Genomic DNA, 14170 nt, shown 5'->3' with positions numbered 1-14170 from the left:
TTATTTATTTATTTGATAGAGAGTATGAGCAGGGGGAAGGGCAGAAGGAAACCAGGTTCCCTACTAAGCAGGGAGCCCGATGCAGGACTCAATCCCAGGACCCCAGGATCATGACCTGAGCTGAAGGCAGACATTTAACTGACTGAGCCACCCAGGTACCCCTACCTCTTCTCTACTTTAATGAAGTTAAGAAAGAGCTTTCTGTTGCCTGTCCATTCCTTTTCTCTAGTAAGGAAGGATCTAGATCTTCACTGTTCAGTACAGTAACAACTGGCCACACATAGCTTTTGAAAATGTAAGTTACAATGAAAAAAAAAAACATTAGAAATCCATCTCTTCACTCAAAGTAGCCACATTTCAGTGCTCAGGAGCCACATGTGGCTAGTGGCCACTGCACTCAGAGGTCTGGCACATTTCCATCATGGTGGAAAGTTCTTTTGGATAACTGGTTTGGTCCCTGGGGCCCTCTGTCCCTTCTTAGTGTAAGTGGCAGGCACACTGGCCTGTGTCTGCAGCACACGAGGACTTTGTTGACCAGGGGTAATAGAGTTGTTACCTCTCAGCTTGTTGACTTGCAATTTGAAAAGCTCTGTGTTTGGGCAGCCCTGGTGGCGCTGCGGTTTAGCGCCACCTGCAGCCCGGGGTGTGATCCTGAAGACCCGGGATGGAGTCCCGCATCAGGTTCCCTGCATGGGGCCTACTTCTCCCTCTGCCTGTGTCTCTGCTTCTCTCTCTCTCTCTCTCTCTGTCTCTATGAATAAATAAATAAATAAATAAATAAATAAATAAATAAATAAATCTTAAGAAAAAAAAATGAAAAGCTCTGTGTTCCTTGTATTTACTTCTCTCTTTTGGTTGACTTTTTTCCAGCAACTTGTCTTTCATCCTTGAGCTTAAGCTCCTCCCCTGAGTTTTTTTTTAAATTAGTCTCCATAATTCCATTTCTTTATTAAATTTATATTTATGATGTATTCTTGGTTCAGTGGTATTTTATGTTAAGTATAACTTTGCCCTATTTATTATATTTCTTTCTTATTTTTTTTCTTTCTTATTTTTAACAGAACACAGTTTGTAGTTGGTGTTAATACTTTCAGTTTTCCTTTTATAAATGGTGGTATATTTATTCAGTGGGAAACTTCATAGTATTGCCGATAAATGAGTGTAGTTCATGCACTTTGATAGGGATGAATCTCAAACATAATGTTGAGCCAGAAAAAGCAACTTTCAGAAAAATACTTGTAAAATGTCACTTATTTAAATTTTAAAAAACTCAGTTAATGCTGCATAGACAATGTTAATGCTGCATAAACAATAGAAACAGATTTCTATTGTTTAGCTTTACACCATATAGCAACCTGGCACTGAGAATAGTTACGTGCTCTGTTGGGGGAGAAGGAAAATCCACAGGCACCTGAACAAGGCAAGCAACCTTTGATTTCTTAGACTAGTGGGACCCTAAGTGCTCAACATATTTCTCCTTACATATTTCTGTATCTAAAATATTTTGTAATAAATTTAAACATTCATGCTTATTTTAAAGATAAACAACAAATATCTAATATATAAAATGAATGTTTTTCATAATCCTATTTTCCTATCAATATTTTGGCATATTTTGGTGTGTTTTATTTTTTAAAGATTTTATTTATTTGAGAGAGAGAGAGAGAAAACAAGTCGGGGAGGGGCAGAGGGAGAAGCAGACTCCCTGCTGAGCTAAGAGCCTGACACAGGGCTCCATCCCAGAACCCCAGAATCGTGACCTGAGCTGAAGGCAGATACTTCACTGACTGAGCCACCCAGGTGCCCCATGTTTCTTTTAATTAATTAATTTTTTCAGCTTTATTGAAGTATAATATGACAAATAGAAAATGATGAGATACTTAAGGTGTATATTGTGTTCTTTATTGTGTATATGTGTAAGAACATTTAGGTTCTACTCCCTTAGCTGTTTCAGTTAGACAACACAGTGTTGTGACTGTAGTAGCCACATTTTACATTTGGCCCTCAGGCTGTGCTTCTCTGTTTTTACCCTAGTATTATTCAGATTAACTCTTTCTTTTTTTCTTGTGATCTTAGCTGCTGCTCTTCCTGTCTTCATCTCTAAGCACTCAGCTGTAAGGTTTGGGACCAGCACCTCTGCTGGGCAGTGACCTGCTTGCTGAAATGTGTGGAACCTTCCTTCCTGGGCAGTCTGAATTCACTTCCCATCTCTCCCTCAGGTTCTGTTGCAGACCTCCACTTTCCAGCCCCAGACAGGTGACTTCTGAAGACTCCTCCACCCTCTTTTGTAAAGAAGGGGTTGTTGATTGTCACCCCAGCTCTGTGTGCCCATGTGCCCCGTTTTGCATACTCTTCTTTCGTAAGGGCACTCACTGTTCACTGCCTTGGTTTCACTTTCAGTTTTGCTTTTTCAAGAGTGTACAACATGGTTGTGATTTTCTGGAGGCGTTGGTTGCAGTCCTAGGTCATGCAGTGTGAAGTTGGTGTGGGAGAGCAGAGCACTCAGCCCCTTGACCTCCGCAGTGGCAGAGTGGCCCCATTCTGGCTTCTAACCCATACCTGGCCACAGTTTTAAGGTTATTAAAAACAGACCTCACAGAGTACCTAGGTGGCTAACAGTTAATTAAGCATCTGCCTTTGGCTCAGGTCATGATCCCGGGGTTCTGGAATGGAGTCCCAAGTCATGCTCCCTGCCCCACAGGAAGCCTGCTTCTCCCTCTGTCTCTGCCTCCCTCTTCTCTCTCTCTGTCTCTCATGAATTAATAAATAAATCTTTAAGAACAGACTTCACAAACACAACTATGGATCTTCTGGAGAAGGACTAAAAAGGAAGATTGCCTCCAGTGCCGAGCATTTCAGCAATGAAATGAGAGAAATCGGAGATGTCAAAGATGATACAGCTTCTTAATCAGTAAATAGAGGTTTTGGGTTTTCTCAGCTATTATGGCTTGAGCAAGTCTGCCATGTTCTCTGTGGGAACAAGGACATGCAGTTTGGGAAACTGTTACAGTCAGTGCTCTAGTCAACATGCAAAAAATAGTCCTCAAGGGAGAGAAAACCTTTAACCTTGACATAAGCAGCAGGCTGGCTTGAAAAGTGAGGAAAAGCATAGCCAGTGTGTGGTGGTCCTGGAAACGGGACACGGGGTCACGCCAGAAGCCGAGATCAACATTTCCACAAAGAAACAGGTGGCGAAGGCACCAGTGTGGCCATTCCCAGGGAAGGGTAGTCAGGAACTGTAAGCATTGCGTGTTTTCCTTTGCATGGTGAGATGTTCCCAGGGTCAGTAGAGGGAGGCCAGCTCTGTTGCCCTTCTTCCCAGCTGAAGATGCTTACAGGAAGTGTCACTGTGGGTAGCCTGCCCCTGTGGCAGAAGGAAATGCCTCTGCAAATAAATCTACCCTGGATGAAAAGCAACAGCAGTGTTGAAGGCAGCCGTGGAAGCTGGAGCCTTCAGCTCTGTTGCTTCTGAGTGAGCAAGTGAGTGGCGGGCAAGGTGCCGGGGCAGCCACACTGTGTGGCACCATGTGGAAGCATTGCCATGTGGAGGCATTGGTTGGCAGATGCAGAAGACAGCCTGGGAGTCACCTGGCTCTCTGGGATCACACTGCTGTGGTCAGGGGTGCAAATCTGATGATCCGGGAGGTAGCTCATGAAGGTCACACTAGTATTTTGTTTTGTTTAATCTCTCCTAGACTTCTGAGCTCTTGCCATGTTGAGTTTTTTGGTTCTTCAAGGTTATTCAGCCTTGTTTCTTATTTATATATTTTCCTATCCTTACTCTAGCACATTAGCTACTTCCAAACTTTTTTCTTTTTCTTTTTCTCTTCTACTTGCCACTCCCCACTCCTTACCTTGAATTTCCAAGGGTGGTGTATTCCTTACAAAGTTTGTCTCCTCTGAATCTCAGAATGGTTGCATCTTGAAGTTCACATAGCTTGCTTTCTTTTCTATTTTTTTAACAGTTTTATTGATGTATGATTCACACCCTATACAATGCACCCCTCTGATGTACACAGTTCAGCAGTTTATCATATATTCACGGAGTTGTGCAACCATCACCACTAATTGTAGAGCATTTTCATCACCCCAGAAAGAAGCCCTGTATCTGCTAGCAATGGCTCCCTGTTCCCTCTTCTGTCAGGCCCCTGGCAACCACTCTTCTGCTTCCTGTCTCTATGGATTTGCCTGTTTGGATGTTTCACAGACACAGAGTCGTAGGTTCTGTGGCCTTTTGTGACTGGCTTCTCTCACTGAGCATCACAGAGCTTTACTTATGTTTTCAGCGTTTTCCCTTTGTTTGGTTTTCTCTGTCAGGTATTTAGCTGCCACCTCATTTATCTTCTTCCTGGAGTTTCTTTTCTGTCGGCTTTGTTGTACTTAAATCTTCAACTATTGATTTTTAAACCATTAGTTTAACCATTAAAATCTTAGAATTAACTATTATTTTTCAGTTGTCTGGGTTGAAGAATAGAGTCTGTGACCCTTCTTTTGCCTGCTGCAGACGTAACCTACATGCTCTCTCTGTCCGATGGCACTCTGCAGTACCCTCTGGTGAATAACCGTTGATCACTTGTTGCTGTTTCAGCCCCTTTTTGCCCTCTTGTTTCACAGTCTCTTCTGATTATTTAGACTCGCTTATACTTTATTTCAAGACAGTTATTATAGACTTTCATTTTTTTGGGTTGTTTTTTGAAACTCAGTGTAGAAATCCTTGTCACTTGTGAACGTTCCGTCAGCAGAGAGACCTGAATCCATGTAGTTCTCTCTTGTAGATGTGTGTCATCACTTACTATCCTCACAGTTGCTGCCATCCTCCCACACCCTGATTTAATTTTTTGTGAACATTACTTCATGCCCTTCCTCGGTTTACTGAGTTACTCCTGAATGCCGCCAAGGACTCTCTATGGAAGAGCATCATCACCCCCTTTTTAATGTATATTTAACTCTAATCCCCACAACAGCTCTGTGAAATGCTATTATTACTGAATTCCTAGTGTTTGCATTTTATAGATGAAGGAGCTGGAGTCTAGTATTTAAGTCACACTTTTCAACTACACTCAGTCTCTAAAGCTGGAATATGCTTTTCCCCTCTCCATTGCCTTAAACACTCTGCCCAGTGACTCACCCTCAGTAAGTACTCAGTAAATAGTCAATTTGTTGGGTAAGTAAATGAGCAAATGAATGAATGAGATAGTTCTTTATGGGTGTGTCAAATGTTTTCCTTAAAGAACTTGTTTCTGTAGCCTTTGTGAAGGTCTGTGTCATGAAGGCATAGTTCAGGAGTATTTTAGAGATAGAGGAGTGGGTCTCTGAGGTTTTCCCCACTGGGTTCTCCGGTACTAGTGCTTGGCAACATAGTACGTAAGGGGTAGGATTTAGTAAGGCTAAATACAAAAGTGAAGAAGACAGTAGGTGGGAATTTGGTCACTTAGTGTCTGGTCACTTGCATGTGGCTGTGATGGCAGCATATTTACTTCTTATTGATAGAGGGAAGATAGGTACAGAAAAATACCCTGTTCTGGGAGCATAATGTAGAGCATGTGTTTGTGTTCTAAGAGTTTGTTTTATTAGCCTAAAGTTTTGGTCAAAACTAAGTTAAACAGGCATGGTACCCACCCTTTGTTTCTTTTACCTGCTTGAGTAGCATATTTTATTATTTGGCACTTCATTTTTTAAAAAGGAATTCAATTTTACCAACACCCATTTGCCGTCAGAACTTATGATTTATTGTCAAGTGTTGTGACAACCGGGATGAATCAGTCCTTGTGATTAGTGGTGTTACGTAGGAGCAGAAAGGACAGAGACCCATCCAGAGTGTTTTAACATTACAAGGTGTAAGTGTTTTGTTTTGTTTTGTTTTCCCCACCAAAACTTCTGGTCTTCTTAAGCAGAAGCAAGAGATAATTATGGAATATTGTATCTATAGTTTTGTAGAACCTGGTTATTTGATAGACAAAGTGCTCTTTTAGTATTTATTTTCCTTATTGACTGACTACATTTTATTTATTTGTGTTTTTAAAAAGATTTTATTTATTTATTTGAGAGGGAGAGAGAGAAAGTATGAGCAGGTGGAGGGGCAGAGACCAAGAATCTGAAGCAAACTCCATGCTGAACTCCAGGCTTGACACAGGGCTGGATCTCATGACCCTGAGATCACTACCTGAGCTAAAACCAGGCGTCAGAGGCTTAACTGACTGAGCCACCCGGGTGCCCTAACTAACTACATTTTTGTTTAAAAAAGTTCGCATGCTTCTAGGCCATTACAGACCTAGTTATGAAAAAAAAAATACAGTACAAAGTGGAATAACTTTTTAGAATGTTTATGAACCAGGCCAAACTGATTGCCTCTCTTATGTTTATTGTTTCAAATCATTAGTGATGCAGGCTTCTAAGCATTTGTTGTGTTACACTCCTAACTCCCAAGGTTGTGTCTCAAAACATCCTTTCCTTCCTGATTATTCTTTCTGCTGAGCTGACATTCAGATCCTTGATCTGGGTAATGGAGGCTGTCTCACTCCAAAGCAAGCGCCACGCAGAAAAAGACCATGATAAAGAAAGAATGCTGGAATAGTCTGTCTTTTCCAAAATGGACTTTGGCATGCACTCAAATTACACATAGTCTACCAAAACTAAGCACCAGTCTTATGCAAGCCGCAGTTTTCATCCTCAAAAAATTGATCATATGCTTAAGAATGTGAACCACATCAGTCTCCTTGGCACATGTAGCCACAGACTAGCCCCTCCATCAGGTGGGAGCATTTTTGGAACTGTGTCCCCCTTTTATGGGCCTCTGTAAAGTTAAGCTGATGAAAAAAGACATCAATGCCGCTGAAGTTTAAAATCAATTATCAAGAAGGAATATAAGAAATCTTATTAATCTCCTGTTTATACTTAATAAATCATTTAGCTGCCTTATTTTGACCTTCTGTTCCAAGAGAGTCATTCTTAACGGACTTGGACCCCAGGGTGTTGTGGTTACTCATTAAATCCTTATCTCTTATAAACTCTTGATTTGAGACTTTGATGAGGCTGGAACTCAGTCATCCAGCCTGGATACATTTCTGGGGTATTTCACACCAGGCTGCCTTACTTTATCAGGCCAGTATCACTCTAGTTTTGGCAAAAGGTGTCACTTTAGATTTACTTTTCCACATGGAAACATGGATACTTAATTTGTTCACCAATTTTGCTTGCTATGGACACATATATACGTCTGACCTTGGGAACACTAGCAGCTTTGTGTTATCAGTACACATTGGTCATTAGGGGCTCCCTAAAGAAAAATTCACATTAGAAACAAATTTGGAACCATTGTTGATTTAACATTTCTACAAATATTTTTGTACGTGGAACAGGAAGAAGACTCCCAGTGATAAGCAAGTCAGATACCCTCATTGACAGTAATAGTGAATGTTACAGAGTTTTTACTGTTGCCAGGCACTGTCATAAAGGCTTCCTCTGTGTTACTCATTTAATCTTTGTGTCAGCCTTATGGGGCAAGTCCTGTTCTTAGCCTTGTCCTACAGTGAAGTATCTTATTTCAGGTCATCCAGTGGAGAGGGGGTGGGGCCTGAACTTGAGGGCTCCTCTGCAGAATCCATGCCCTTACCCATCTCTGCGTGGCCCATCATAGAAGCATTGCTACCATCACTACATTTGGGGAGAGTGGGTTCCTGTTTCCATCATGACTTCCTGACTCCTATGTCCCCTAACTCCCTTATCACCCACTGTGGCTGGCATTTCCACAGCACCCTGTCCTTTCCTTTCATGCCTGCTCCTTACCATCTCCCCTTGTACCCTCTGTTGATTCCAGCATGAAGACTCCCAGAGCTGGTCTACATGGTGCCTTGCACAGGCCCTTGCTCATCTCTGGCCATCCTTCCACATGCATTCTCTTTTCCAGCAATACTAAATTCATTTCCATCCCTTGACTATGCCAAAGGCTTTTCTGTGGGACCTGTTCATGAACTGTTATAGCAACACCCACAGCCTGATAGCAGTGGCTCCAGCCCCTAGCCTGTTGGCTCTCACTGTGCTGACCCCTCTTCATCTTTCAATCCTCAGCTTGGAAGGCACCTCATCTAGGAGGCTTCCCTAACCCCCAAGTCTGTAAGGGGCCACCCTCTTGTGCTTCCCAGGGCACCCTTACTTCCTAGTCCTAGGATTTTGGACTCACAACTGCCCACTCTCTAGATCCTTCCTCAGGTGACGTCCCAATACAGGTGGGAATCATGGTTGCCTGTCCTATCACAGTATGTGGTAAACAGGAGGCACATGATAAGTGATGAATAAGCAGCAACTTGGTAGTCAAGTTGAGAGTATCAACAACAGACCTCAGGGATGTGCACCCCAAGGCAGCATCAGAGTTTGTGACTGCAGAGCTGGGCTGCTGTCACTTGCGTCCCCTGCTGGAGGGCACGCCTCTACTTTGAAGTACTAGCTCCAGCTTCATGCATGTGTATCTTGGGCTCCGTCTGTAGCTCTTTTGGTCTGCTGGCTCAGCCTTTTCCCTGCTTTAGTTGTCACGCCTCCAGGAAAGGCCTCCTTCACTTGCTTGTCCACGTGTGGAGCCTCATGGGCAGGGGTAGGCGGGCAGAGAAGCAATTATCTGACCAAGGACTTCCAAGAGCAGAGCCTCTCTCGCTGCCCTGGCTCTGCCTTCCCTGGGGAGTCCTTACCCACCAGGAGCAGCAGCCTCAGGCAAGGGAGTCCCAAGCCACCAGCATCTTGTAGGGAATGCTATTCTGGGGTCATGGCCAGCTACAGACATAACTGAAAACCTTTCCCCACAGCAGTATCTCCTCACGCACTGCCTTCCTCCTTCTTCCTCCTGGTCCCCTGGATGGCCCTCTGCAGCAGCACAGTGTGCCAGCCGGAGCCTTCCCCACTCACTACCAGGAGACCTACAAGCTGTCTGCTGTGTTATCAGGGGAGAGCCCATTGGAGCAGCTCCAGGGAATGGGCCTTTCCTTTCCACGTACTTCTTTGACACAGCCAGAGATAAGCCTACAAGCATGGAGACTCTGGAACGGGAAGTAGGGCTTTTCTCTGGTTAGCCCACAAAGGTTGCATTCTTTGACTCTCCCAAGGCAGAATGGCAGTGAGTTCAGTGTCGTCTGTGTCAGAATGTGAGGAATTCACACATAGGTGCTTTTACTCCTTGTCCTCTTCCACTTCATGCTTCCGTATCAAGTTGGTACATGTACCTGATTGTGACTGGGATTGAATCAATCAGTATATTGATTGTGTATTTGTGTTGAAGAAAAAAAAAAACATGGAAGTTCAGGACCTTAGTTAAGAGTGAGTATTTCACGGTCTCCTTTAGGGTAAATTAATGTCCAGAGTTACTTATCTGAGTCTTTTGATTCCCATCTATGGTTTGACTGTGCTCTAGGATCTCTCTAGGCGACTTAAAACACACACTATATAGTATTTTTATGCGAAGAAAGGGAAATGAGAGACTAAAGAAATGGTTGCATAACTATAAAATGATAAAGGATAATTAAGTAATCCCTAGGTTGTTTAACTAATTTTTTCTAAAGTATTCTCAGTCCCCAACATGGAGCTCAAACTCATGACCCTGAGATCAAGAGTCACATGCTCTACCATCTGAGCCAGCCAGGGGCCCTCCCCCTGCCTTCTTTAATTAATTTTAAAGCATTTATTAAAATGTACTGAACGTAAGCACCCATGTGAGTTTAGGAGTGTAGACCCCTCCCCTCAAATGTTTCCATGATGCCTTTTCATTACCATCTTCTGCTAGAGCTTCAACTCTCCAAGACAGGGACTTTGTTTTGTTCTTAAGTTTATTCTCTAGGTATAGCCAACCCCAGGCCTAAAACAAATGTTTACTGAACAAATTACATTGCCACTCCCCTCAACAGGTTTGTAGTCTGGTTAAATTTCAGTAAGGGCTAACAGTGGATTCTTTTAAATAAGATTTGCTTCCTTTCCAGAAATTGCTTGAAAACTGCTGCTTAGTATTTCCCAGCAGATAATTCTTTCTGAGGACCTGGAGCAGAGACCTACCTGCCTATTAGAGCTACCTAATAGTGTAGCATATGTTAGCATGTTATTTCAGTCTTTTAATGAGAATTATAAAGATGTCGATTATTTGTCCATCTAACTAACTTTTTTTTTTTAAAGATCTTATTTTTATTTATGAGAGAGAGAGAGAACAGGGGGAAGGGCAGAGTCAGAGGGAGAAACAGACTCCCTACTGAGTGTTGAGCGCAACAGACACAGGGCTTGATCCCTGGACCCTGAGATCCCCAGACCGTGAGATCATGACCTGAGCTGAAACCAAGAGTCAGATGCTTAACTGATTGGGCCACCCAGATGCCCCTCCCCCACTTCTTTAACTGAAGATTTTGTGAGAGAATAAAATTCTCATAGCCTACAGCTTGACTAGAGCTGCATGTTCTTACTGTGAATGTTTAGATCCAACTGAAAACTGATACTTGACCATCTGAATGAAGGGAGGTTTTAATTACTCCTGTCAGTACACGTTATGTGTAACAGTCTCGCTTTTCATAAGAGGTTTGCAATCCTGACATAGGTAAAATGATCCATATTCTAAATCACCCTTACATATAGACTGATCTAGCAAAATAAACCCAAGAATGTCTGGGGTCAGCCCTCAGTCTGTTAGGTTGCTGGCACAAATCGGTCATGTGACCCTTTCATGGAGGAACTATTTATGCTCATTTCAGACCCCCAAGGTAAAACAAGCAGCCAAAGTTCAAAGAAAACATGATATAAGTTAATGGTGTGTCTTGGAAGCAAACATTCTTCCTGAGCCTGCACGTCTCTGAAAACATCATGGAAGTCAGTAGTAAAATATGACATTCATATTTTCACTTTACTCTCCACTTTTCAGGAGCGTGTCCTGCACATAGAGAGCAAGATCGAGCTGCATTTCAACCACCGGTGGTTTCCATCTGTGCTGATTGTAATTTTTATCCATAGGTTTGAAGACATACCTGATAGCGGGTCAGAGAGCGAAGGAGTCTCATTGCAGCTGTACAGAGGCCTTGCTTTCAGGCTTTGAGGTCATTGACGGCTCACGGGTGTCCTCAGGTCCTAGGGGACAGGGGACAGCATCACCAGGGAGTGTCAGTGACTTGGCGCAGACTGTCAAAACCTTTGATAACCTTAAGGTTAGTTTTTTTTTTTCTACTTTTAAAATTTTATATTAATTCTGCAGTAGAACATGTGAAATAATAAGCAGCCTTTGGGTCTGTGGCAGACAACTTGGAATGCCTTTCAATTTGGTTTTTGCAATTTTTAAATTTAGTATAAAGTCACCAGCATTTTGCATTTTTTAACATCTTTGTTTTGACCTATTATGCACCTCCATTTTCTTTCTACACTGCATCAGTTTGCTTCTCACTCGAGCTATTGTTTTCTTGTTCTGAGACCTATGCTGTCTTTTGGGGTCTCAGAAAGTTAATGATAAGTGATAGTAAAGTAATTCTTCTCACAACTTGCTTGGAGAGCTAGTTGGTATCTTATTTCAGAGACCCATTTTCTCAAGTGCTCCTACGTCTCTTGAACTCTAATGTCTTACAATTATTTTCAATTTTGTTGGTGTGGTTGAATCTTATGGCGAAGCTCACAGCAAGAGTGCGGGCTTGCCAGGATCACTACAGTATTTCATTGTTGGAGCAGAGACCTCTTGGCGGCTGTCTACAACTACCCATTTCTGTACATAAACTGCCACAGGATTACATAGTGGACTGTGGGCATATGAAACCATTCTAGTTTATGAGCTGCTCCTCAGTTTTTACATGTGATTTCACTTCCTTCGCTGGTATCTCTTGTTTTTACTATTGAAATATTTGCTGTTTCCATTTTTTAAAAAAAAGAAAGAGAGGCACTCATAACAGTCCCCCTTCACTGTGTTGTGCTCTCAAATAATAAAATATGTTGGCCAGGATGATGGCCTGTTGTTACAGCTTTATCCAGTATGTTCCTGTTTATCCACATTCATTCACGGCTTTGAAAGCCAGCTCTGCTGGTATTTAAATTCAACAGGATCATAATGTGGGCGTCCAGGTCATTTCCCTCTGGCAGAATCCGTAATCCCTGTCGGCCAGTTACTTGTGTAATTACTGGGCTCAGGTTTATTAACAGCACTCATGTATCATTTTCATTGTGTGCTTTGTTAATTTAGTGCAGAGTTTTTCAGCCTCAGCACTAGGAACATTTGGGGCCAGGTGATTTTGTGGTGGGAGCCTTCCTGTGCACTGTGGAGCAACATCTCTGGCCACCACCCACCAGATGCCAGGATCACCCTTTTCTCCCATTATGGTGACCAAAAATGCCTCCAGACATAGCCCAGTGGCCCCTGAGGAGGGAGGAAGGGAGGGTAAGATCTCCTCTGGTTGAGAACCTGTGAGCTAGGGTAGTAGACCCGGTGCTTTCCCATGTCCTCTGGTGCATGTGTGACTGCTAATGTATCTGAAATTTCCTTACTACCTGTGGCACTTTCAAGACAGCCTCTTTGCTTGGGGCAATGTTTTGCAGCAGTCAGGAAGAGGAGCTCATGGGCTTCATGGGCTGTTCCTGAGCGTGGGCAGGAACAGTTGTAGGGGAAGAAGTTGAGAATGTAGTTTTCCAAATACAGCTTCATTATTTAGAGAGAAATTATTTCCTCCAGGCTTCAAACTGAGTTGTATTTAAGTAGAGAAATAGAGCTCAAATCCAAAAATAAATGATTTGTTGTGTTTGCCTGCCATGTTAGATTGTTACATATATGTGTGTTTCTATCCATTGCACATAACTTCCAATTTAATGACAGCGATTTGATGCTAAATTGACCTAAAAAAGTTTTCTCTTATCCCAAAAGAACATTTCTTGTTCTAGTTTATGTGTGTATTTATAGATACAAATATATTTACCTTTATTTTTAAAATCTGGTAGACAGAAGCTATTTAGTGTATTCTGTTGTCATGTATAAATTTTCCAAATAATCATCACAAGTTTTCTGAAAATTTTGTGATCTATTAAATTAACTGTGTCTGCCAAAAGGAATTTCAGAGGAAGAAAAAAGATCTTTGTGGCCCTTCCAGGAGGGAAGTGTGAGCTGGACCTTGAAGTATAATTTCTGGGCTACTTTCATGTGCTGAGGAGGGGATTACAGGACATCTGAGATGAGGACTGCCCCAGCAGTTAGCATGGGAGGATGGAGAGGTAGACAGCGCGGTCTCCACTCCAGACTTTGCTGCTCTGGGAAGTCATGCACGGTCTGGCCCCTCCGCTCCTAGTTCTGTAGGGTCAGGCAAGAGTAGGCATCTGTGAGTGCCTTGCAAATTGTAAGCCTTGGTAGCTGGGTGAGTCCTTAGGAGCTATCATTGAGCCTGAAAGAAAACTGAGGTCCATTTCAAGGATTATATACATTGTAATCTGACGAGTTTTTGCACAACAGAAAAAATATTAGCCACCTGCTCATCAGTTTTTGGGGCAGACTTATCCTGTGTGCTTGTCAGTACCTCATGCATATCATTGGTTTGTTACGTCGTCTGCACTACAGTTGGTTTTTCTATTTAGCTAGAAGCGCTGGTTGGTTTCTCCTAATCCTTTGCCAGTGTCTGGTGACCCTCCCTGTGAAAGAGTGACTTTCCTTTGTGGTTACTGCCACCTCATCCAGTGAGAGGTTGCTCCGTGTGGATTTCTATCACCGACTCTACACCTCTGTACAGCATGGAAAGCCCTAGCTCGTTGAAGGGGTTTGTGTTAGGCAGTGCTCCCCTTGAAAGTACGTTCCCTTGAGCACTGGTTTCTCAGGTTGGAAATAGGTGGCAAGTATGGAAAAAGCATTCTGTGGTCAAGTAAACATGCAGAATTCTGGGTTACACACTACAGAAAGGGTCTCTGTATGGCAGGACTTCTCAGAGCCTTTAGTGCACTAACATGCACATTAGGCCTCCAGAAAGGGATGTATTCTCAGGTTTTTGCGACCACAGACTTCTTTTTTCAAACCACACGTTTTGGGGGAATGATTGTCAAGTAGGAGGAGTTTATGGAGGAGCCAAGAAATTAAGGAAGGGTGTTGAGTGAATATTCCTCAAGTGAATGCGTGCATGTCTTGGTCCTGTTGGTTTCTGTCACCTGTAGCACACCTCACTGTCACTCTCCCTCGGAGCTTCCTTCCTTGCCCTATTCA

General features: G+C 42.8%; 1 protein-coding gene across 2 annotated transcripts in view; it reads left to right on the top strand.

The window, feature by feature from the left end:
* Positions 1–14170, top strand: part of ADCY9 (adenylate cyclase 9) — a 121938-nt gene that overhangs the window by 73848 nt on the left and 33920 nt on the right. For both annotated transcript variants that reach the window (XM_077906405.1, XM_077906406.1), the window contains exon 3: positions 10972–11162. In XM_077906405.1, coding sequence (XP_077762531.1) covers positions 10972–11162 — 191 coding nt within the window. The remainder of the gene's footprint in view (positions 1–10971; positions 11163–14170) is intronic.

Source organism: Canis aureus, chromosome 8 (genome assembly GCF_053574225.1).
Source record: "Canis aureus isolate CA01 chromosome 8, VMU_Caureus_v.1.0, whole genome shotgun sequence".
NCBI classification, from domain to species: Eukaryota; Metazoa; Chordata; class Mammalia; order Carnivora; family Canidae; genus Canis; species Canis aureus.
This window is presented reverse-complemented; position numbering and strand designations above follow the sequence as displayed.